We start from the raw sequence: 25,615 nt of genomic DNA on the forward strand, positions 1-25,615 counted from the left end.
TATGAGAGCTCAGGTGAGAATGCAATTGCTCGCACTTCTGAATGTTATTGGTACTTATGGGAATTTTGATGGCAATTCTTCTTATGTTTCCGCTTGCACCATTAAATATGATTTTACTATGCTATCCGAGACTACAATCAAAGCTTCTAAGGTTGCACTAGAGAGTGAGGCCGGCTAAGGTAGAAGATGTTAAATATAAGTCAAACCGTCGCTTTGTTTCAAGGAAGGGAGGATGATGAGCCCATGACTCGTCAAGATGTTCATGGAGACATGACTAGCGATAATTTAAATATTGTAGTTGGTAATTCTCTAATATCATCTGGTCTTTAATTTGGAGCTATTTATTTTGATGAGAAATTTGGCAAAAATATGGAGAAATTTACTAGCGCTTGTCTATCATCAAATATATATTTTTTTGAGGAGTTAATTTTCACAAGAAAAGGGAAGAAAAGAAGCAAAGAAAATATATCCAAATTGGTTGCATTCAGGTCGACTTCACATGAGCCATTTTTGGGACCAAAAATGCTGCATGCAAGTGCTAGTACGAGGTTCATAATGCTAATGCTAATGGTGAGATTTGCATCGTGGCCGGATAGTTTAATATATGTTTCTATATGTTGCCGGTATTAATAATGATTAGCTATATTTTAATTAATATGGATCTGACATGCCTGTAATGGGCCAGCTATGCGCTAATTAGAGCCTACTTGGGTCATGCTAGAATCCTGAGTGGTGTTTTTTTCTGCGAGATATATGGATGAATTTATGTTATACATTATAAAAATATTAGATGTATATATTTAAATAATATGAAGATGATGATTTAACATTGCTTGTATATTAAGTTACAAATGATATATCATGTTTGCATGAGATCTAAAATACTCTAGATATTAATTGCTAGTGGATGATGATGTGGCACATTTGCATGTTGAGCTTTAGAAGTTAGTGGTACCAACTATATAGAAAGTATAGATTAATATGGTCATAATATACTTTAATTAATATAAAGAAACCATTATGTTGAATACGTAATCCCTCCGTACTCGTAAAGGAAGTCGTTTTGGATAGCGACACGGTCTCCAAAACACAACTTTGACTTCTTATTTCTATAAAAACTAGGAAGATAGCCCGCGCATTTGCGCGGTCATGCGTCGCTAAGTTTGAGACACTTATAAAAGTAAGCACTAACCGCAGAATATCTGCCACAATTTATCCATAAATTGTTTTCGTCTACATTAATTGCTTTTATAATTTTCTAACATGTTAGCTTCATATTATATCATATTTAAGTAATATCTATAAGCAATTATTTATAATATTTTCCATCATTTGAAAAGAAGGTAGACTTATTTTCTTTAGAAAACATGCCAACAAAAGTAAAAGTAAGGTGTTTTTTAATTGCATATATATTATCATAGTTTATTAAAGGATAAATTGGGTGGGGACGTAAGAGTCTATACTTAACTATATAAGGTTAATAATAATAATAATAATAATAATAATAATAATAATAATAATAAATAAGGCATTGTTTAGTTGGCAAATTTTTTTGCCCCTGCGTGTCACATCGGATATACGGACACACATTAGAAGTATTAAACGTAGTCTAATAACAAAACAAATTACAGATTCCGCCAAGAAACTGAGAGACGAATTTATTAAGCCTAATTAATCCATCATTAGCAAATGCTTAATGTAGCACCACATTGTCAAATCTTGGGCGCAATTAGGCTTAAAATATTCATCTCGCAATTTACATGCAATCTGTGCAACTGGTTCTTTTCTACATTTTGTACTCCATGTATGTGTCTAAACATGACAGGTGAAAAATTTTATTTTGGAACTAAACAGGGCCTAATATAAATACTAATTAGTGGAAACAATTTGGAGGTAAAAACCACATTACAGTAATAACAAACATTAATAATTAAACAACAGAAACCTGCAACTGCACATGAATCCGTATCAGGTGCAGTCGCTACTGGGACTGCAACTTAGGCAGTACCAGTTTTCATCAACGGATGCAGATGGAACGGTCCAGATCAGCGAGGTGCACTATTCATAGCACTGTAGCATAAATACTGTAGCACAGAATACTGTTAGTGCGGTCACTGTATCACTAGATCTGAACCGTTGATAATATAAATGGACGGCTGAAATTGCATGCAATTCTTAAGTTGCAGTCATAGCTATAACTGCAGTACTGCACATGATCTGAATCCACTGCGAATATATCTGAAATTCCAACGCGACGTGACTGATCGATCGCCCTGTCACATATATCTGAAGTACTACTAATGATTACTGTATCTAATTAATTTATTATAATTGATCAGTCATTGAGGAGCTTACATCTCTTGGACTCTATAGGGTAGAAGAAAATAATATATTTGATTATATAAAACATTAGTTCAAACAGATTAATTAGAAATTGAATACATAAGTTTGGAGTTATAAGCATTAATGGGAGAGATTAGAATATATCTGTATATGTGTGTGTGTCTATATATATATATATATATATATATATATATATATATATATATATGTATATGTATATGTGTGTACCACTGAGAGCAGAGATAGATCAAGAGATGTAATGTCTGTAGTAGATTCATACTCTTCTCAATTGTTATCACCAGGTTGAGAAATCACCAAGTTCAGTATGTGCCTTACGGGTGATGTGTTCTTGATATTAACCGTCTTATTTATGATCTCCTTTTATTCTCTGATGGTACCAATCAATACTATTAATGGTTTTGTCTTTTCCGAAAGTCCTTTGGTTGTAGTTAACTAGATAACCAAAACAATTGGAGCTGATGGCATATGGGATTCCAATAAATGCCCATGATATATATGTGGAGTCTGGAGATATGTTTTATTACAGGAATCTGGAGATGTGTATATATTTTGTTCATCAGATGAATGTTTGTCAAGTGCCAGCTGTGTGCAATCATTATGCTTGCTTACATATAAGTTTTTCATCTTACGTATAATTAAAAATATCACTGACAACCATATATTATGTATCATCTTACGCACATACGCTGCGCGATTATTGCTAGTTTTAATTAATATGGTCTAGGTCTGGCCTTATGAAGGGGAGATTGTTTTTTTTTTGGTGATTCTTCGTGGTTCTGTGCTGGAACACTAGGAACCCTGGAGGCGCATCCTCCTACATCTATCTGCTGCCGATCCAACTTGGATTGAGAAGGTCGTGATCAAGCTACTGCTTGGGTTCAGATCGGAATTTTTTTGGAATTCCCTCTCTTCTGATCATGGTTCGTCGTGACCGCGGGTGGAAGATTTATCTAGGGTTTGGATTGCATCTCTGCAAGACAAATCCATCTGCTATCGTTACATCTATTATTGCTACTGCTCTTGTTTGATTTGGATAATCAGATTAGTTGGTCTTATTTTGTCGTACGTGCGTCAATTGGGAGCCTGATATACGTGCGTGTGACATTAATAATCTGATTTTGTTTGGTCGCTGGATAATTTTTTCTAGCCGAGAACTACTATTGCTGAGTCACTGGATATTGATATATTCTGTAGTTGAGGCCATTGATTATTATCCAATTAAATTATTATGAAATATATTATATTTGCCGTGAGGATTCATACACTCAATTATTTACAATATTGCCGAGAAGAGCTCCAGAGTGCAATATTGTTAAGGCTGAATTATTTTGGACCAAAATTCAGAGAAGCTATTTTCATATTCTTTTGTGCCGTGAAAGATCGGGCTAAATTCTCGGACAGCGTAGGCGTGTCCTTATCATATCATCGGGTAGAAAAATGACCCTATATTTTTATTGTAGATGATAGGTTATCGACGGATTATTCTTACTACACATACATAAAACACGCTGATTTCAAAAACTTTCTATTTTACACCTATTCTATTCGTTCAAATTCACATTCAAATTTCTTCTCGTTTTGCTCCCAACTACCCATTTCGATATGTCATGCCTATAAATACTCTATTCGTTCCAAAATATAAGAACTACTGTCCCACCATGATAACCTATAAATACTAATATTTTGAAACATAGAGAATATTTTTATAGCAATGTTATGTAGGAGTTGTTTGGTTGCATCCACATTTTAACGCAGTGTGTAGCGTCTACGATTAGACAAGTTTGAAGGTAGCCGTTTGGTTACAGCCATAGTCAGGATAATATTCCGTTATATATAACCAAGTAGGTCCGATATGTTGTTGACTTTAAAAAAGATATGGCAATATTTCTTTACACTTGTTAAGATGTGACAATGATTTTTTTATCACCTAAACCTTAAGAATTATGATAGCTTTTGACGGTGAATAGTAGAACCGACACCTATGTAGATGAGCATAGGTACCTCTAAATTGGTGCGGGTTAGAAAACCAACAGCTATCCCCGATTTCCAACTGACACCTATATATAGGGATTTGTGTAGTAGTGACTCCCCCATCTGATAGAGAACCTACTTCAGGAGATTTGTATTCGGATATAGGCTATGTTTAAATTTAAGCCTAGAAGTGATGTTTTTTTTTACATGGGGCATAGATGTTAACAGAACAGACCCGTAGTTACACGGGCGTGGCTAATGGGCGGGTGATCGCCCATAGCGATCACCCCCCACCCCCCTATACGCTACTCTCCCCCTTCCTCCTCCCCATCTTCTCTTACTACTATACTATAAATTTAAAAAAAATATAAAAATAAAGTTAGAGAAAAATATGTATAGAAATACTATATATAAAAAATATTTGAATTCAAATTTAAATTTGAAACGAGTATGTAAACTTTTGACTTATAAACTTTGGGTCTATAAACTTTAGATGTATAGAAATAATATATATATATATATATATATATATATATATACACCCACCTCCCCCTCCCGCCGGTCAAAGCTCAGTCAAACCCTCCTACTAACTCCCCTCACCACCCACCTCTTCTCAGCTCTCGTCTCGTGAAACTGTGTAGTAACGCGACGGTCATCGTGTAGTAACGCTGTGTTTTACGTGCAGTAACAACGCTCAAATATAGTTGAAATATAGTCATGATGGATCTACTTTTGATAAGCATTTTTTTCTAGTATCATGGTGCAAATAATTTTAAAAAACCATACATGACATCAGAGATATTGTTCTTAAAAGCTTTTCTTTTTGGAATTTGACTCTCCACAAGTAGTAATACAATAGAATTACTTGTTGCAACTGTACGTTACACGTTACTACAGTTCTATCACAACGTTACTATAAGAGTCTAGTAAAGACAATAAGCTTTGCAGTAACAAAGTGTCTTGCATTTCTTGAATAGTATTACTACATAAACTAGGAATTGAAACAAAAATATATGGGTTAAAGCCTCACATGCTAACCGTATACTTGTTACTACACAAAAGTAGAAGTGTTACTACATAATAGGTGCATGTTACCACTTTCAAGTAGCTATATTACTGCATGATAAATGCAGTGTTACTATGTCATTTTTACGAGATGAAGATCAAATAGGTGGGCCATAGGTAAAGTCTGTAGGTGGCTTTGAGCGATGTCTGATTGATGTAGGAGTGTTTTGAACAATTTTATACATTTGGTAAAACCATGTTACTGCATATATATACCCCTATTACTGTACGTAAATTACACATTCTGTTACTGCATGTGGAGGGCTAAAGTTCAAAATGTCAATCTTTGAAAAGCAATATATCACAAGATATGTATTATTTTTTAAAACCGTTTCCACCATGATGTTATAGTGTTACTGCATGTGGAGGATTAAACTTCAAGATGCATCTATGTACTCCCCTCCTCAAGAACCGTTCTTCCTCCCTCTTCTCAAGAAAATTGGTCTCCTCCATCCAATATAGCGTTACTGCATGTGTAAGATGTGACAGTAATATTGTGGTGAATTACAGTAAATTAGGAATTGAAACAAAAATATATAGGTTAAAAGTCTCAGATGCTAACCATATACTTGTTACTGCACAAAAGTAAAAGTGTTACTGCACGGAAGGTACACGTTACCACGTGTTTATGCAGTAACACTACCCAAAAATATAGTAAAACGCAGTGTAGTAACATCGTGATGTGATTATAGTAACGTACAACAGACAAGTAATAACAAGTAATAGTATAGTATTACTACTTGTAGAGAGACAAATTGCAAAAAAGTCAAGCTTTGAAGAACAATATCTCCCAAGTGATGTAAGGTTTTTTAAAACCGTTTGCACCATGATGTTAGAAAAAAAGAGCTTATCAAAAGTAGATCCGTCATGACTATATTTCAACTATATTTTAACGCCATTACTGCACGTAAGACACAACGTTACTGCACAGTGGTCGTCGTGTTACTGCACCATCCTGGGACGAGAGCTGAGAAGAGGTGGGTGGTGGGGGGAGTTAGTAGGCGGGTTTGACCGGTGGGAGGGGCCTTTGACCAAGGTGGGAGGTGGGTTTTGGGCCTTGGTAAGGATGGGAAAGTGGATGTGACCCTTGGGAGGGAGGGGGGTATAGAATAGCTATTCTATACCCGGGTGTAGAATAGTTTTTCTATATATATATATATATATATATATATATATATATATATATATATATATATATATATATATATATATATATATATATATGCATTCAAATTCAAATTTCAATCGGATATATAAACTTTGGGTCTCTAGACTTTAGGTATATAAACTTTAGAAGTGTAAACTTGAGGTGTACAAACTTTATGTGCAGAAATTTGTTAAAATAGGAAAGTAATGCGCTGCCAAAATAGGAAAACGTGGAGGAGGGGGTGATCGCGCCTCGCGAGCGATCGCGCATTAGGAATTTCGTAGTTACACTACATGGACTGCTAATTCCGCCACAAAAACCAAATTCATTCTAAGGGCTTTTCAAACTAATCAAGATACTTATTTTACCTCGATTTTCGTTAACATGCTTTTTAAAATACTAAATGGTGTATTACGTGTGAAAACTTTCTATATGGGAATTTATTTCAAATATTAGATATTTTTTAAAAGTTTAAAATAATTAAACTTAATAAATCATACGTTAATAACTTTCTTATTTTATTAGGTGATATCCCGCGCTTTGGTGTGAAATAAATGGATGAATATACGTTAAATATTATAGAAATGATGAATATTGAAATATTTTAAAAATGATGTGAGGAAGATGATTTGACACACACACATATATACATAGTAAAATTAGCTGGGGCTTCATGGTGCCCGGGCACCAAGATTCAAATTGAGTATATACTTAATTCAAATGAGTATGATTTTTTTTAAAATGTTTAGGTATGAACATTAACTTATTTACTAACGAGTTCAAACTTGTTTGAACTGAATTTGAACATCTTTTGGTTAGATTTTGATTCTAGATATATAGCATCCAAACATATAATTAGTTAGGTATGCAATAATGGATTGTGAAATAAAGTTGAATTTTTTTTTGAGAAACTTAGTACAAACGCAGGCGCTCACAACATGCGCACACTCACCCCTATGAACGCACACACGCACACCCTACCCCTATGAGCACCTCCGAAAGACTGAGCCGGCATGTCTTGTGATTGACAAAGTCACCACAGGCGCCTCGCTGTCGACGGGTACGTCGCCTACCACTGAAAGAATAATTAGCCGTAAATGCGAGCACCCGTGTCAAATCTAGAATTTGAACCCGGGTGGGCTGGTTCCACCACAAAGAACCTAACCAGTTGAGCTACGCTCACTTCGCGAAATAAAGTTGAATTTGAGTTATTTTTGTTACTAGGTATGTATGAATCAAATTCTTATGTCTAGGTATATACTCACAATTTGAAAATTTTTTAGTGTATTTGTGTATTTCATACCTTGTTGCCCGGACACCATGGTGCCTCATATGGAAGTCTACAATATTATATTTTAGATGATCTTGTTGTTTCAGATGATCTAAATAATAATTGCTAATGGATAATGATACAACATACTTGTACATTGAGTTTTAAATTTTAATAATTGCTAGAATTACCTAGTAGAAAGTATAAATTTGGCTCTGTTCGCTGCTTGTTGTTCCCAACCGGAACAGTGCGCATAGAAAATGGAGTAGTCTACTAGCATGTGATTAATTAAGTATTAGCTATTTTTTTTCAAAAATGGATCAATATGATTTTTTAAGCAACTTTCGCATAGAAACTTTTTTTAAAAAATACACCGTTTAGCAGTTTGGGAAGCGTGCGCATAAAAAACTGCGAAGGGAGTTGGGAAGGAGCACTTACGAACACATCCTTTGTCTGTACTTTAATATTCGTTCAGCCGGAACGGAGCGTGGCCGTGGACTCTCCCGGTTGGCTTCCTAGAGAAGCCATCGACTTTGGTCCTGTTTGTCTCAGTTTAAGATTATTGTAATCTAGGTTATTGAGTCATATTACTATAAGCTGGATTATAATAAGCCGATATAGAATAAGTTGTTAGTTGTTTGTTTGGAAGCAACTATATGTCGGTCGCCCGATCGGAGAGATAAATATCGGGCGCCGTCTATGCCGTCCGATCAACTCTACAGACACAATCGAAGAGACTCTGCATGTTGATTGATTCCAGCGACTTTGATGCATGCAGCTAGGCTGGTACTCCCTCCCTCCCAAAATAAACTCAACGTTACCCCTCCTAAGACTATGAATCTGAACTACCCTTTGTCCAGATTCGTTGTCCTAGGAGGGGTGTGAGTTTTTTTGGGACGGAGGGAGTGCGGTGGTAGGTTTGTACACTACCCAAGACATATATTAACAAAATGTTTCAAACTTCAAAAATGTTTTTTTCTCACAAAATAATCATCTGATTTACGATCTGATTGTACCATTAAATCCGTTGCAATTAAATCTTTAAAACAAGACCACACATGGATATAATCCAATGAAAAAAATATTTAGCTTATTATTGAATTATTTTTAAATGTTGCACGTTGTTCTACAAAGTAGATCGGAATTATTTCACTAAGTAGATCAAAAATGTTTTAATTGTTTAAAAAGCTGAAACACAATTAAATCACCTCATGAAAAATTTTTGCTACAAAGTATGAAACAACGGTTTCTCAAAAAATCGTGCATTGTTTCACCTTATATAAAAACAATGTTTCAGCAAATAGCGGAATAATGTTTCAATTCAATGCAACATTTGATCCATACATAGTGAAACCTTATAAGTACACTAGGTGAAACATTTTTGGTGGAACAAAAAATAAAATGATTCCCTTAACAGAGGGTTTCTGTAATATGTGAGTGATTTGTTGCAAAATAATGTTTTAATTTACTGTAACATTTAATCCATACATAGTGAAACATCACGAGTGCACTTGCTGAAACATTGTTGGAGGAAAAAAATAAAACGAATTCCCTTATTAGAGGGTTCTGTAATATGTGGGTGATTTGTTGCAGCCGCAGTAAGTTGCATGAGAGAAAAAGGGAGAGTTACATGCCATTCTTACATGTATGCAGTGAGTTGACAGGTTGAGGAGAGAAAAAGGTGTGCACATACATGGTGTGGCTGAGAGAGCGCCCGATTTATTTCAACTTGGCCAGGTGCCCGAACGGAAGGATTTTCCTGTTTGTTTATCTGGATTATTAGCTGTTAGCCACCCAATAATCTACCAAAAAAGCACCTTTAGAGTGGATTACCATATTATAGTAATCCAGTTTATAGATTGTAATAATATATCATAATAAACTATCTGTTTGTTTCAGCTTACTCCTAATAATCTAGATTATAATAGGAGTAAATTGCACCCACGGTGCATCAACTTGGCAGGTGGGTGCAATTTGGTGCAATAACTTGAGATATAAGCGTTTTAGTGCAACAACTTAGCATGTAGATGCAATTTAGTATAAGAACTTTATAAACGATCATATAAATACAACAACTTACAAGGTAGGTACGATTTTGATATAATTTAAGAAGTTATGCGACAACAAACTTAATTATTTGGAGCATTTTTTATATAAATTCAATTTTAAGTACTTATTTGACAATATACTATTGTGGATTTGTATAAGCATATTTATATTTTATTCTAATAACTAATAATCGAAAGTCAATTAAATTGGATGTAGAAATTATTATATTTCGGTTGATATTTGAGAAGGTGAAGAAAAAAAATCTTAAAGGTAATTAGATGTAAATTGTATGTGTAGTATAATTTTTAAAGATTAAATTCAATATAGTAAGGTAATATCCGTAGGATTACTATGTAATGGCATATTGACATCGTGAAAAAAAAAAACTCACACAACATATACTTAGCCAAGTTGATGCACCAAAATACTAAATTGTCAAGTTGTTGTACTAGAACGCACTCATCCTATAATACTATACAAGTGATCCGTAGTTATTAGGATTTTGCTGAGTTCTGGTGAGGCCACGTCACCCTTTTACTCCCAACCGTTCGATCAGATGGTTCCAACGGTTCGATGCGTTCTATCCCACAGCTCTTGCCTCCCTCCTCCACCGAGCCACCGAATCCTCCTCCTCCGCCGCCGGGCGCGGTCCTCTCCCCTAGGGGTGGGCATTCGGTTTAACCGAAAATTTCGGTCTCGGTCTTCGGTCTTTCGGTCTTTTCGGTCTTTAAAAAGTGAAGACCGAATTTCAGTGAGAAAATGTCAAGACCGACAAATTCGGTCTCGGTCCTGACCGAAATTCAACAACATTTTCATATATGCAAAGAAATAATGGAAATTTTCAACACAAAAATCACAAAAAAAATTCGTAAGCACTTATGAGTAAAGACTCTTATTATGTTGCATGCCTAGAAGTAGGGATGTGAAAATTAGAGTGTAATCCTATTAAACATAGTGGATTGTAGGTTGTATTTAGACATTTTTTGATAATTCGGTCTTTTCGGTCTATTCGGTTACCCGAGAAGACTAACCGAATTGACCTAACAAAATTCGGTCTTTCACTACCTAGGACCGAATTGATGACCGAATTTCTCGGTCTAGGTCTTTTTTTTCCCACCCCTACTCTCCCCCATCGCGCGCGCGACTTCTCCCTCCCCACCAGCCCCCGCGCGCGCCAGGCGCGGGCCCGCCGCCGGTCGCTCTCCCCGCGCGGTTCCTCCCCAATCGTGCGCTACTTCGTCTCGCTTCTTCTCGCATCCCCGCGCCGCTCTCGCTTCCCCCATCCCAGCCGTGCCGCTCTCATCCACCCCCACCCCCCCTCCCCCTCCGGGCGCTTCTCCTCCCTACGCCGTTCCGCCTTTCCTTTGTCTCTCCGCTTACTCTTGTGTGAACCGTCGGCCACCACCTCCTCCTCCGCCGCCTCTTCTTCTGGGAATCGTCGGCCACTAGATGGGAATAAAATTCGACTCGACAAAAACACCCAACTATAAAGTGCAGCCAGGTGAGCCGTCCACATCCACACGCCGATGCAGGAACCGATGGAATTAATCTGCATCATTTGCTTCGCTCGATCGGTAGCTCATTTTCATTCATCAGTTCTAGATCTCCTAATCCTTGAATCGTTGCTTGTGATCTCTGTCTCTAATACTTCGGTCAATCAGTTCTATCTTTTATGAAGCATTCTTTAATTTCGTCTGATTACTTGAAGTTTCTTTCACATTGTTAGAATGTTATCTTATCACTGCTTGCAGAAATTAACTTTGCACCAGGTAACTGAATTAGTTTGATCTGCTTTGTAGGGATTAATTGATCTGACCATCACCCCCTGTTTTATTCTCTTATCCTGCACGGTTCATTGGATGGCATTTTTATGACTCCAAATGAGTAATCAGGGTTTGTGTTAATTTGGTTGATCCGGCAATTGATGCAAATCTGAAAATGTACTGATGCTAGGTTGATCCGTTCCTGTTATCCCTGAGATTATGAAAGCATTAAAAAATAGAGAGATCGATTCGGTTTTGGCTATTCTTCAGGTTTCTACTATCCCTATTCAAATGGATTCAAACTTTATTCAGCCTGTACACTTTGTTAGAGGATCTATTTCATTCATGGACTCATGGTATTACATCAGGACTCTAAAGATCACAGGTGGGTATACCAATTTTACATCATTGCTGCACCTATAATTTGGTTAATTTCTGAAATCTGATTGCAGAATATTGCTATAAGTACATTGCCTGCTAACGCTGTAGTAGTAGCTCTGGGCTATTGCTGAGCAGCTGAGGTCAATCCCCTGATGTTCCAATCTAAAGCAGCGACTGCAGCATGTACGTATTTCTACTGATATGATTCCTCTATCAAGAAAATATATCGATATATTAAGTAATGAATAATTGCATCATATTCGTTGTCACCATATTATATGCCCATTCTACGATACCTGCTTTGCAAGAGGTACTAAGTATTATTTTTTTCCTTAACAACACTACTATGTATAAGATTTTCACATTAGAATATCAGACTGAAAGGTCAGATTGATTATTTCAGCAATGAACTTAATTTAGGTACATATTAGTTCCTGGATCTGTCCATGCTCATCCTTCTTTGTTATATGATGTTCCTAATTATATTTGGGTTTGTCAGGTACAATTCTATGGTTGGTTCAACTTAATTCTTTGGATTTCTGTTCTTCCTGACTGGAGTATAAAGGATGTTCTTTGTAATAGCTCAATCAAACATTCGGAGATTCATCAGGTTAGTGCAAGTATTTATTTTGTTTTATTGATCTTTCAGTTCAAAGTAGTACAAGTTATTTTGTTTCTATAAACACGATCTTTCAGCTCTAATGCATGATTAGTGTTCTCAAGAAAGAGAGAAAATTAAGATTGAGAGTTTTCTGATATTTTATTCAAATATGGTAATTACATACACTTTTCTTACAACACAAACAATTTTTTTTCTCTGAATATACATCATGGTAAAGGGATTGCACAATATTGATCCAATAAGTTAATAAGAATGGATAAAAATAATAAAGCATAAATTTAGCGAAAGTCACCAAGATCATTGTCATGCATGCAAAGCTTTTACCTTTTTATATTTCTCTTGATATTATTTCTACCATATGAACAAACATGAAAATTTTGAAGATTAAATTTGATTTATTTTTCATCCTTCACTTAGCTACATGTAATCATTTAGATTAAACAATCACTTTTCCCACACAAATTAAGCTACTGACTCTGCTAAAATTTCTACAACCATTATATCACCTTCTTAGTTTTACTTTGTTGGCTACCATTCACTCGGAACTGTTACTCTAGCTAGATACATATCTATTCTTTTATTGTTTCCAAATTTTCATTAGTGTCTCAACTGTAAGTTCGAAAACATAATAATTAACTACCCCGATTGCAGCGTTTAATGCTAATGCAATCAGCAATCAACAACGAATCAAACATATTATTACTATAATATCCATAATTTTATTCGCACCATTATTGATCGACTTATCTAAAGTATCACACACACCGTTTTGTTTCTCCTTGCAAGATCGACTTTCCTTTTTCAATTCTCCTAATTGTCATCAACGCTATTCTCATTGCGACATATGGATCTTGAACAAGAATAACCAACCAACAGGTCACCACTAATTAATTAACAAATTTTATTACATTCATTTCTCTATTCCTCACGCCTCAGCATTTTCTGTTGTCGTGCTAACTAGGAGTGGGGTTATCAAATCTTCTGTACTTCATCACATATACTGATCTTTTTCTTCAGAAATCCACCCAAACATTCACAAATGTTTTTTTATCCTTTGTCCACAATCAAATGGCAATAGATACCTGGATACACTTGCCGAAATGTATTCTTCTACGAGCCAAAAGATTCAACTGAAGCTACCTCACACATGCATGCAGGTCTCACATACAAGTCGTTTCAAGAGAAGAGGTCGTCAGTAACAATAATCAAAATTAGTTGCTCTTGCATTTTATTACTGTTGAGAAATTTGTGTCTCAATCTTCACATCCTGTTGCTGCTTCAGTTTAAAGATTGTATCACAAGAATATTGGCTTTTGTTTGCTGAAATAGAATAAAATCACCAATTCCCGCAGTTATCCATTATATTTATCTTTCACCTCCATTTCTCTACTACAAAATCCCGCAGCAACGCGCGGGGTATCGTCTAGTTTATTAAGTTGTTGCACCCGGACGTTCAATTCTCTGGTTATTGCGCTATATTACACCCACCAGCTTTAAGTTGTTAGAACTTGGGTGCAATCTTAACCTGAATCAATGAGGGCCACCTTTCTCTCTCTCCCCCTTTTGTTCCCATCAGGCTACCAGCCCTACCAGTCATGACAGTCATGTCATCATTGTGTACCAACAGGATTACATATTTGTCGGTGCATCTATGGCATATGTGACATGTTATTGACGTGTCATCACTGACTATTAGTAATTAGTTAACTGCTAACCTCATCTCGATTTAATCTCTGTTACTTGCATGTTAATGTTCTTTTAGATGTGGCATCTTGTATAATTTAGTTCATTCTCTGACTCATGTCAATTCTGGACAGATATCTGTATAGCGACCAGGGTGCTATTTCTGGCTATTACACCCAAGGCACATCGGCAATGACTTAGCTTCTGACATCTCGTTGACTAAGACAATCAAAGTTTTGTATAAATGACGCCACTAGAATGTGCAACTTAAAGCTGGACTAAAACATATCGGTTTATGCAATGAAATCAAGTAAACAATTCAGCCGTATGTTTTCACAAAACTATAGAGTTGTGTGGATATTAGCAATAGCAATTTGTGGTTTCATCTAGGAAATCAGGTCAGTATAGTAAACGGTCTGTGGAAAGTTAATTTGTACTACCTCCATATTTTAATATATGACGCCGTTGATTTTTTGTCCAACGTTTGACCATTCGTCTTATTCAAAAAAATTTATATAATTATAATTTATTTTATTATGACTTGATTTGTCATCAAATATTCTTTAAGCATGACATAAATATTTTCATATTTGCACAAAAAATTTTGAATCAAACGAATGGTCAAACGATGGTCGAAAAGTCAACGGCGTCATACATTAAAATACGGAGGGAGTAATAGTTATAGTTTGGTTTACAAATGATTGAATTTAAACAACATATGTAATGGTACTGCAATATCGCTCATGGTTCCCACTCTTCTGATAGCGTGCTTTGTGCTACTCTGCACTGTGTCCTGCTTATAGGCAGAAAACACGGGGAAACATTTCACTTTAGCCATATTGCTATCGTCCATTACAAATGATGTCTCAGAAATCTTTGTTTCTTTTCTTGCTACAGACAACAAGGGAGTTTTAGACAGAAAATACAAGGTGCAGAACTAAGCAACTAATAATCAGATTGATTAAGGCATATAGCGTACAGATTGATTGTGCAATAGACGTATGGCGACAGAGGGCCAATAGCAGCGATAGGGCCACTGAAAAAAGATTGGTCAATAAAACAACAGGTCCCACTAGCTGCCAACAATCAAAATATTACTCTCCGTACCAAAATATAAACATTTTTAGCTAGTAACAAGTTTAACATTTTTAATTTTGACCATTAATAATAAAAAATAAAAAAGGTTAATCATGTAAAATTGATGTTACTAGATTTATTATTAAACAAACTATCGTAATATGTTACTCTTTTTATTATAAATATTGTTGGTTAAAGTAGCATCTCGGATAAAAAATACTTATATTTTGAGACAGGGAGTATGGTCTAAGGAATTGTTTGGTGGAGCTCTAACACCTAAATTTAACTCCAAGAGCTGGATTTAGAGTGGAGTTGTGGAGCAACCAAAACCCCTCTAGCTTAATTTTGTGAGAGCGCTTTACCCAGCTCCACTCCTATGGTCCTATTTTAGGTGAATTGATTCTGTCTGGTTAGGAGAGGTAGGGCTAGAGCTGGAACCGTGTCAAATAAACCCTAAAAATAGAAGAACTGTATCTTGGAAATGCTCGGCTGGCTAAAAAAGATTAGGTTGAAATTCAGTATATTTTTGAGCCAAAAATATTTATTGGCAATTGCAAAATTACCGCTACTTTGAATCATTATTGCAAGACTGCTACTAAAAAATTATAAAAATACCACTCGAACTGTCATTCCAGTGGTATCCTTACAAAATTGAAAAAACCGTTGGCAAATTTGCAAATGTCCCCAATTCCGAATCTGCTTTGTCTACGAATAAGGAAGCTAAATGGGTTGGTTTGATAAGACCCTTTTTTGCTTTGTTGATAAATAATAAAAAAAGAGTTTTTTTTCTATAACATGCTTGTTTTATTATAACAAGTTCTATATGAAAATGCCTGCTAAAGAGAAAATCTATCTGATTGTCTTTTAGCCAATATCCAATTTTAGAATTAGAAAGAAAATGTAAGAAGTCTCCCCACTTCAATTAGTCCCCGTGTTCTTCGAATGGATCTCTTAATTGTTGAGAGGGTTGCCCAAATGCGGTATATAAGGCATACCCAGTAAAGCTTATGAGTAAACCAGATATGGAGATGGCGACTAAAGTTGTTGTTTCCATTTTTATAGAATTTCTAGATTACAATGGATCTAAAAAAGACTGTGTATTTACAACTACAACAGTACCCATGTCCAGGTCCATATTGAACATCCAATACCATTTCAAGTATTGGAACCACTTCTGCATCTGATTCCTATATAGCGAGTGTTCCGTAAAACACCGCGTGTTGAAATTGTTTCATCGCCTGAGGCGATCAAATCCTCAGTTAATGGGAGCAAGCGATGTGGCCTCACCTTACGCCCTATTAGATTGAAGCTTCTATTTACTTGGGTTCTTAAATAGATGAAAGACGTCAGGCATATACTACCCTTGCTATTTTTTCCAATTGAATGAGAGTCATTCAATAGGTGGTGTTTGAATCACAGCTGGTGATGTTTGAATCTCATGAAGATGAAGATAAAGATGAAAATTAAGTCTTTCACGCAAAACGAGGTAGTAATAACGTGTGATTAATTAAGTTTTAATTATTACAAACTTGAAAAATAGAGTAATATGATATTTTAGAACAATTTTTATATAGAAAATTTTCACACGAAACACACCATTTAGCAATTTGAAAAGCGTGCCACGAAAATCCAAAAGTTTATCCACTCCTTCTGGTGGATTCGAACAGGTTGCTATTTACTGATACGTACTACATGCGGTTGGACAGGAGAGGATAGCATGGCGTGCGTACGTACACGTACATATTGGAAGGGGTGGGACGTGGGCCTTTCAATTTTTAATCTTTTTGTTAAGATAAATTCAATGGTAAAAGATAATGAGTCAAAAATCGATGATTTCTTTCTTTAAGAATTATTAGGATTTTCTCTAGTTTATTAAAACACTACGTGATAACTTAGGACATGTATATAGGTAGAGTCAGTCGGGAGCTCTATGCCACCTAAAAACTTATCTTACAACAATTAAGGCAATATGGTCTCTAACCATTAATGTGCCAAAATATTTTTTTTCTTTCTCCCTTCCTTTCTTTCAACCTCATGCAACAAATATATTTTCTAATAAACGCTAAGAGTCATGCATAACAACCATGTTTCTTTTTCCTCTCCTCTCTTTTTTTCACGTCACCAAATTTACTTGTACGGTAATAAAGAGCCCACCTCCCATCTCTTTCTTTTACGTCACCAAATTTATTTGTATGGTAATAAAGAGCCCACTTGTACATGTCCTAGAAGCATTTATAGAAGATTATATGGCAGCTTGAGAGGATTCGTAAAAAGTTTGATGGACTGAGTATTACAGATCAGAAGGGTGCGACGTGAACCTTTTAAATTTTTTAATCTCTTTTTGTAAAAAATAAATCTGATGGTACAAAATAATGGGTTAAAATTGATGACAAGATATATTTCTTTCTTAAGAACTGTTAGGTTTTTCTCTACTTTATTAGATTATCGAGTGATGGCTTAGGAACGTTCATAAAACGTCACGTGATAACTTGAGTTGATTTTAACTTGTGTGTGTTGAAGAGGAGGTTCGGATGCAGCCTTATACAGTATGCTTGGTTTCTTTATCGCCACAAGAACAGAAGGTGAATTCAGAAAACGAGAAAATCAGTTGTAAGAAACTTGTGCTCACCCATAGTGCCGATATAATAAATCTAGACATATGTATATATTGCTATATTTTAGAATAGAGAGAGTATAAAATTACAGTCCAACTTATATCTCCAGTTCAGTAGCTGACGGCGAAAAATGGCGATGGTGCGCTGTACATGATAAAACATTCGTTGCAATGTGCTGCACTAGCACAGCGTCTTTCTGGTCATGTTAGTTCTACAGTAAGTGGCATCTGCTTCATCCAGGAGATCAGTAAAGATGATGGCACCAGATTAGGAGAACTTTGATTAGAAACATGATATCTGCCAATAGAAAAACACAGTATGCTAACCCCATCAACAATAGTGGCACCCTCTCGGCACAGATTCCCCTGACCCGTCCCTACACAAAGATCTGCAAAGTATTCATTTATCAGTGACTGACAAAATGGAAAGCACTCATCAGCAAATTAATTAATATTTTTAGATAAACAAATTAATTAATGTCACCAGTAAATAATTCGGACTTCAAAAATTCTGTCAAAAAAAATCAGAACAAAAATAAGCCACAGTAAAAAGGGTGGCCATGTACGTCACATCTAATCCACAGAGTCATAGACTACCACAAAAAACACAACAAATGAACGCTTTTCAGATAACTATAGATGATCGATCACATTGTTTTATGATATTCTGTTTTCCAACCCGTGCCAATGAAACAACAGTCCTGTGATCCCAAATAACAATTTTAGGGAAATAGTTTTGAGTAAAATTCATATATTAGAAATGAGGACCATAAACTCATTCTCACGATATTTGAGATTTGTATTTGGATTATATAGGTCATCATGTCAAGAAATTTGCATAAATAGGACAGCTGAAAATCATTTTTTATACAAAAAACAACATGGTAAACGCTATTATTACACCAGGTCATGTTTGTTTTCTATTTATTCTAGTTTGATTGTTAGTAAATATAAGACCTACATTTTGCTGGACATGTTTTCTATGTTGATCAAGGAAATGCTACAGTCACCTCAAAATTGTGTTGATTTCTTGAGGCTCGTAGTTTCAATGTTTCATCCATAAACATGACAGTAAATACAAAAATAATAAACGCAATATATTAAAAAGTTTTGTAGTGACTAAGACATACCTTTTTTAAGGGTTCCCTGACGATGTCATAGTACTCATGTTTATAATATCGTGTATCCCTCCAAAACTGTAAAAGTATACATATATAATTAAGTAATGACACAGCCCCACGAAAAGAAGTCTGTACCTGTACAAAATAAAATCTGTGGAAAAATAATAATTTATGTACCTGTGGAAGATATGCAATCAATTTAGTGGAAGTTCCAGTAACAACCTAAAAAAAGTTAACATAAAGCTCTTCAGTTAATTGCAAGGTGTAATCTACATTGCTTATGATGCAACACCTGGAATAAAACTAATGTGAACAAGATTTAATGTTCAACCTTTTCAAAGGTTTGCCAAGTGTTATCCTTCTCTTGTAAGATTGCCCAATAATCCTGACATCAAAATCAATTTGAAACTAGCATTATTAATTATTAATTGAAACAAAAGAGATTAATGTTCACGAAGAAAGACTTACAATAATTCCTTGAATAGTGTAACGCCTGGGAAGGGAATGTCCTGTGAAAACTTCATTTTTGAATTTTTCTACAAGCTTTGAGAAACACTCATTGTCCTACATAACCAATCAATAAAATTAATACTGTGTAAGCCTTGAACATAAAAAACTTATTCATTTACTAAACAAACATACCCAATTGACAGAGTTACTGTCGATGTCAAAAAAACCTTCAGCATTGAGCTCACTCATCAAACTCATCAGACGATCTTTAAGCTGGGTTTGTTCATATCAATTCAGAACTTAGTCAACCCAACAAAAAAGGCAATGTAAAACGTGCATTTCTAATTAATACTTATCAAATGTTTACTAGCTTAACGAATATAATACATCCCTGTATTTTGGCTGGTATTTATAAAATGGCAAATAAATAAATATTTGTCAGTTTTCTTGTTTACTGATCCAGCTTGTTAGATTAGGAAATTCACATGCACCCTTTTTCATTAACATGCTTTGTGCTATCAACATTTAAATTAAGACCTATTATCTAGTTGCTGATGTCAAGCGTTCAGAGATCAAACAATCACAATGCAGTTGTGCATCATATACAAGATTTAAACAAGTCCCTAGGAGTCTAAACAATATATATGAAGTTTCTATCAAGCAAATAAATCAGTCAGTGGTACTAAAGTTTTTACCAAGCCAATAAACAGTCAATACAATATACTTCCTAAAGTGCAAATAAGTTTTCAGGAAAGGAAAATAAGACGTGATATAATCATAGCTTTCAGGATCTGAGCATTCAAAAGAACAGGAAAAAGTGAGGATTTCACATATTCTAGGGAAAAAGGTTTCCAAGATGCGAAAAAGTTGCCCAACATTAAGTAATCTTGCATTCAATATGACCAGATTTTTTTCCTTTTTTGACAAACCCAGTGTCACGAAGATATTTGGCCACTTAATAGACAACGGAGTGATCTGTGATCTGAATATCCAATGATGTGTTAGAGAAAGCAAAATAACTATGACATCTAAATGGTTCACAGTTTCTAAGTTGAGCAGATTTTGCTCTGCGCATGAAAGGGGAAAGCGGGGGATGCCTGTTTTCCAAATTTCAATTCAGCAAAGCAGACGAAGCTTAATATGTCCCAAATAAAACGGTATACAGCACTTCGCATTTTTTATATGCTGATATCTTGTAAAGAAGATGTACATCCTAAGAACTCCATTTTCAAAATATGCACTCTTGGAGCATTTTGACTCAAACAAAACAGATGTAAAAGGTTTTTGCTTTATAACTTGGAATGGCTGAAGATTTCCTCCGAAAACGGACTGAGTTGGAATTGCATTAATAAATTCTTTTTTTCTACGGGATTGTTTATAACCTTTCTTTAGTATGGTTCTGCTTACTGGCTTACTGTTACCAATTAAAAAAAAAAACTACAAAGTGGCACCTACAAGAGATGACATATGGAAACCAATTAACCAGATCACTCGAACACACCCCAAAACATCCTCAGTTCTGAATTTGCAAAATTAGTTTTATCAGAAGATGGAAACTAAATGTTATTGTAGTTCAGGGTGACAACTAAACACAAGAATTAAGTTGAAGGAACAAAATTGGAATTCTCGTAAAGTATTATTGCAGTAGTGTTTTGCATTTCATACCGACTCATTTTCAAGGAGGTCTCTTAGACACTTCGAGTATGTGCATACTTGATTATGCATATCCACAATCTGAGCTCTTCGCTGCAAAACACAGATGTTTTTCAAGGAAAAAAAAATTCATCAAAACAGATCTTCTAGGAAATTCTGTAAAAATTGCTTAGCACCTTGAGAGATAAATGGATAAGATCATGGTCCAAAACTGAGAATTTCTGTGGCACTGCATTATTTTCAACATCTTCATCAGAAAAATCCTGCAGGCAATTTACAGCATAATTAACATGTATTTATGAAACTCTGAAGTAATTTATTATCAGCATTTATTAGAAAAATTGTTGTTTATACCTCTGAGACATGTGAGTAGATATGGCTATCCAGTTGACCAGAAGCTAGATAGTTGTCATAATCCTCGTGCAAATGGATTTGCATTGCAGCCCTAGCATACTGAAGAAATAGATATAGTATTCATACAAAAATGGAAGTGGCCAACTGGCCACAGAACAAGAAACACCAAAAAGTCGTTCCATCTAATAGACTATGGAAATACAAATGTCTTACTCAATATTTAATTATTAGTAATATATGTGTGATAATAACTACGGAAATATCATCAAAGCGCACACAATAAGCCATGCAACAGTGGAAGTTTGACGGTTACATGTTTGATGAGAGAGAGAAATGGACAATATTACAAGCCTTCCAACATGAAGTCTACTTTCACCAGGGGCAAAAGGTTTCATGAAGTTGATTAATAAAAAAAGACATTCGGTATCCCTACAGCTGTCAGCGTCAGGGATGTATTATTTACCAAACTTCTTTATTAGTTTGTAATGTTTTATTCCTTCTATCTTATAGTTAAAAATATGAGCAGCCCAAGTTATGCTATTCCTTCTATCTTATAGTTAAAAATATGAGCAGCCCAAGTTATGCATTATGTGTAGGACTATAGACAACTAAGCATAATAAGTGTAGCATCAAAGATGCATCCATTTCTAACCCAAGTTACTTCTTACAGTATCATTCTCACTTCCACTAAGAATAGTTAGCCATGTTGGTAGGTAAATAACACTTATACGTATGCCAAAGTTGATACAATTAATTGTGTGGAGGGCTCTAGGCAGTGCTAAGCCCCAAACTGACTGAATAATTACCAAAAAGTTCATCAAAATGCTGTTACTGACAAGAAAAAAGTGTTATAAACTCATCATGGTAGCATGAAGTATACTTGATAAAAAAGAACAGCATTACAACAAGCACCACCTGACTAGCATTTGTAGTACAAAATATGCGCGAGAAAAAAAGAACAGTATATGAACATGGTGAGTGGTATTTGTGACAGCAACTTTCACAACAATCTAGAAAAAAAACTACAGAAATTGGCACCCATTATATGATTTCCTAGTTATGCAGCTGCTACACATGCAGACCTGCTTGGACTTATGTTAGTTTAGTATACTTCAGTTACAGTTGGATCAGAACCAAATGTTCTAAGATGAAAAAAAAAAGACTTGCAAATCTGAAGTAGATACTAAGCCTTAAACGAATTTTCTAATCTATTTTTGTGAACAACAAAAAGTTATACTGTGTTGTCTTGTAAGCTGAGAAATTTTGTCAGTCCAGTGTTTGAGCCAGTGAAGCCAAAAAAAAAAAAAAAAAAAAAAAAGAGGAGTGCTCCCATGGACCACATTTGACAGACTTCAAATCTGCCAGGATGCAAACATGATAAGCACAAGAAAAAAGTAAGGCAAGCACATTCAGTCCATTGGCATCACAGATACTGTTTATTATCAGCTAAATGGTGTGGCATGGGTGGAAGAAAGGATAACAAATATGTGCACGTGTGGAGGCGAGGATCACATGTCATGGTGGGATTTGTTCCTATTTGTGACAAGGGGCTCTGACCGTTGCCAAATTGGTGGGTGAGTTCTTTTATTTCACGATTAACTTAATCAAAGAGAAGGTTTAACTTCATGACAGGCTAACCCATCTAACTTATTGAACCAATCAACTAACATAACTCTAATATACGCAAACCCATATCACTAAGAAAACGATCCCAAACAAACATAACTAATTCATGCACCCGGTGCAGGCCTCATGTGCCAGGTGGAGTGGCTGATGTTGCCATAGTAGACCTGTTGGAATAAGTATTCCTGTAAAGGAGTTCACCACATCAAATTGCAAAACATAATTTCATCATAAAATTGTTTAATTTATATTCTTAGACATTCATGGGCATAGTTGTTCATCCAGGCACAGTAGCTTTCAAAGGAGATAACCTTCATCAGAAAGAAATTGTGACAGTGGCATGATATGTCGCTTTTGGTTTTCATTCTGACTCGATTTTATTCCACCAAGAAATAGTATCTCCAAAGTTTAAAAGAATGGTTAGCATATGAAAAATGAACTAGGAAAAGTATATTTATTTGCTCGACTAAAACTAATTAAATATTACTCATGAGCAGAGAAATATAAAAAATCAATTAAATGGTTGACAAAGGAATAAAGGACATGAATACTTTATACAATACCATGGACATCTTCAGCTTAGTCTGAATGTAGAAACGTGCATAAGGCTTCAAATGTGGCGCAAAGTCTCCAGGGTCTGGTGTCAGTGGCTAGAGGAAAGTGAAAATCAGATTTCAATGAAGTTCCAAGAAGATTCCCATATGATATGTATATATGCATACCTGAAACTGCTTGTTTTCTTTTGCATTGGTTAATTGACCAACTATCTGCAAAAGCAAGTCCTTGTGTTCCTAAACAGTCAGATCATTATGCAGGCCATTAAAAACAATCATAAAATGGATGGATGAAGATATAGTACTCTAAAAGACCCATAAGTTACTTCTCGTATCAGAGGATGAAATCGAGGCTCCCAGAAATACAGCACATGACAAAGTAGGACCTGGCAGGAGAAGAAATATTCAGACTTGAGAGGAGAGGCAACAGCAATATCATATTTATTGCCTGTTTGGGATTCCAAACAAGAATGTTGCAAGTACTTCACAGAAAACATGGTGCCCACATTAATAAGCCTCTTATAAAAAAGTAAATAAATTAAGATGACAAACACTCACACCAACCGACTGATCCACTTCATAAGCATCAAAAGTGGATTGTATCTCCAAGTTTTCTTCAAGACGTTCAATTACACTATAAGAACGGTCAGAACCCTGTAAAGAAAACTAGATATAGATCATGCTGTTTTTGAACTCGTTGACAATAACAAAGGTGAGGAAAATACCTTGATATATGGTTTGAGAGTGATGAGTTTGCCAAGAAGATCGTACATTTTTTTGTAATGTCTGACTTGATTCATTGAACAAAATTTCCGCTTCATTAACAAAAATAACAATATCATTAGAATATGCATATATGACAAATACATAAGTTGGAAGTTGAAGTAGCAGCTTATATACCTTCTGCATACGTGAGATCTCCCTCAAATAAGGGTGCTCACTGCTGTAAATGGCATACTTGGATCGGAATTGAGGATTCAATTTCTGAAGGAGAGCATTCATGCCCGAACAATCACCCTATATATGTAGACAAATATAAATTGTACTTTCTTACGTCCAGAAACCAATCTTATAAACAAATCAAGAAACACTAATGAACACTGGAAACCCACTCCATTTTATACAAAAAAGAAATGGAAAATCACCCCATATTATCTTGGTTACTACGTTCATAAAAATTGTGACATTGAAACACTGTAGAGTGTACCCACGAAAACAGTATGGCCATACAGCAAGGCTGCAGTTTACAGCAAGCCACCAAGGCAGCTGAGCATAACTAAAAGGGTTCTAGGCAGCTGACAAGGTTCAAGTCGGCCCAGTTGATTCTGGTTGAAGCCAATCAAGTTTGCTTCCGTTCCAACTCATTGACTCAACCTCATTGTTTTTCATCCACCATCCCCAGCACTATATCTACCACCTTGCTATCAATTTCAGAAGCACCCCCAAACAAGTACAAATGTGGAAGGTACAACCACTAATTCCTCTAGCACTCATAAACTACTTGCGTTACTAAATAAAGGTCTTGTGCAACCAAGTTAGTTCAATCTGTTACAATACCTCTGCACTGTCGTCCATGGCATCAACTTCTTGCAACATGTTAAAATAAACTGGAAGATACCTTTGGAATTCATCTTCAAACTGGAATTCAAAACCAATACCAACCCAGATGACGGTTCAACATTGAGATGTCAAAGAATAAATTGAAGTTAAGAGAATCAACCTCCCAGTTCCACTCCCCATTAAACTCCATTGGAGCAGAACAGAATGCCTTTGCACGGAGATCTTCCTTTTGCTTTGCCAACCAACATGTAAAGTTATTTTCAACATAAGCATTGCCTTTCTCTCCCCCCATCA

At 35.5% G+C, this 25,615-nt stretch overlaps 1 protein-coding gene across 1 annotated transcript; it reads right to left on the reverse strand.

Moving 5' to 3' along the window:
- Positions 1–18,035: 18,035 nt before the first annotated feature.
- LOC9267852 (uncharacterized) lies at positions 18,036–25,615 on the reverse strand. The gene is made up of 17 exons (XM_015760476.3): positions 25,482–25,615; positions 25,319–25,399; positions 24,662–24,778; positions 24,487–24,576; positions 24,320–24,415; positions 24,088–24,147; positions 23,930–23,998; positions 23,771–23,857; positions 21,585–21,683; positions 21,407–21,493; positions 21,243–21,323; positions 19,770–19,850; positions 19,596–19,691; positions 19,459–19,512; positions 19,305–19,349; positions 19,137–19,202; positions 18,036–18,395 (listed from the first exon to the last, which is right to left on the reverse strand). Exons 1-17 carry the CDS (start codon positions 25,611–25,613, stop codon positions 18,384–18,386), a joined length of 1,353 nt encoding a protein of 450 aa, XP_015615962.2. The 5' UTR covers positions 25,614–25,615; the 3' UTR covers positions 18,036–18,383.

Source organism: Oryza sativa, chromosome 11 (assembly GCF_034140825.1).
Source record: "Oryza sativa Japonica Group chromosome 11, ASM3414082v1".
In the NCBI taxonomy this organism is placed as follows: domain Eukaryota; kingdom Viridiplantae; phylum Streptophyta; class Magnoliopsida; order Poales; family Poaceae; genus Oryza; species Oryza sativa.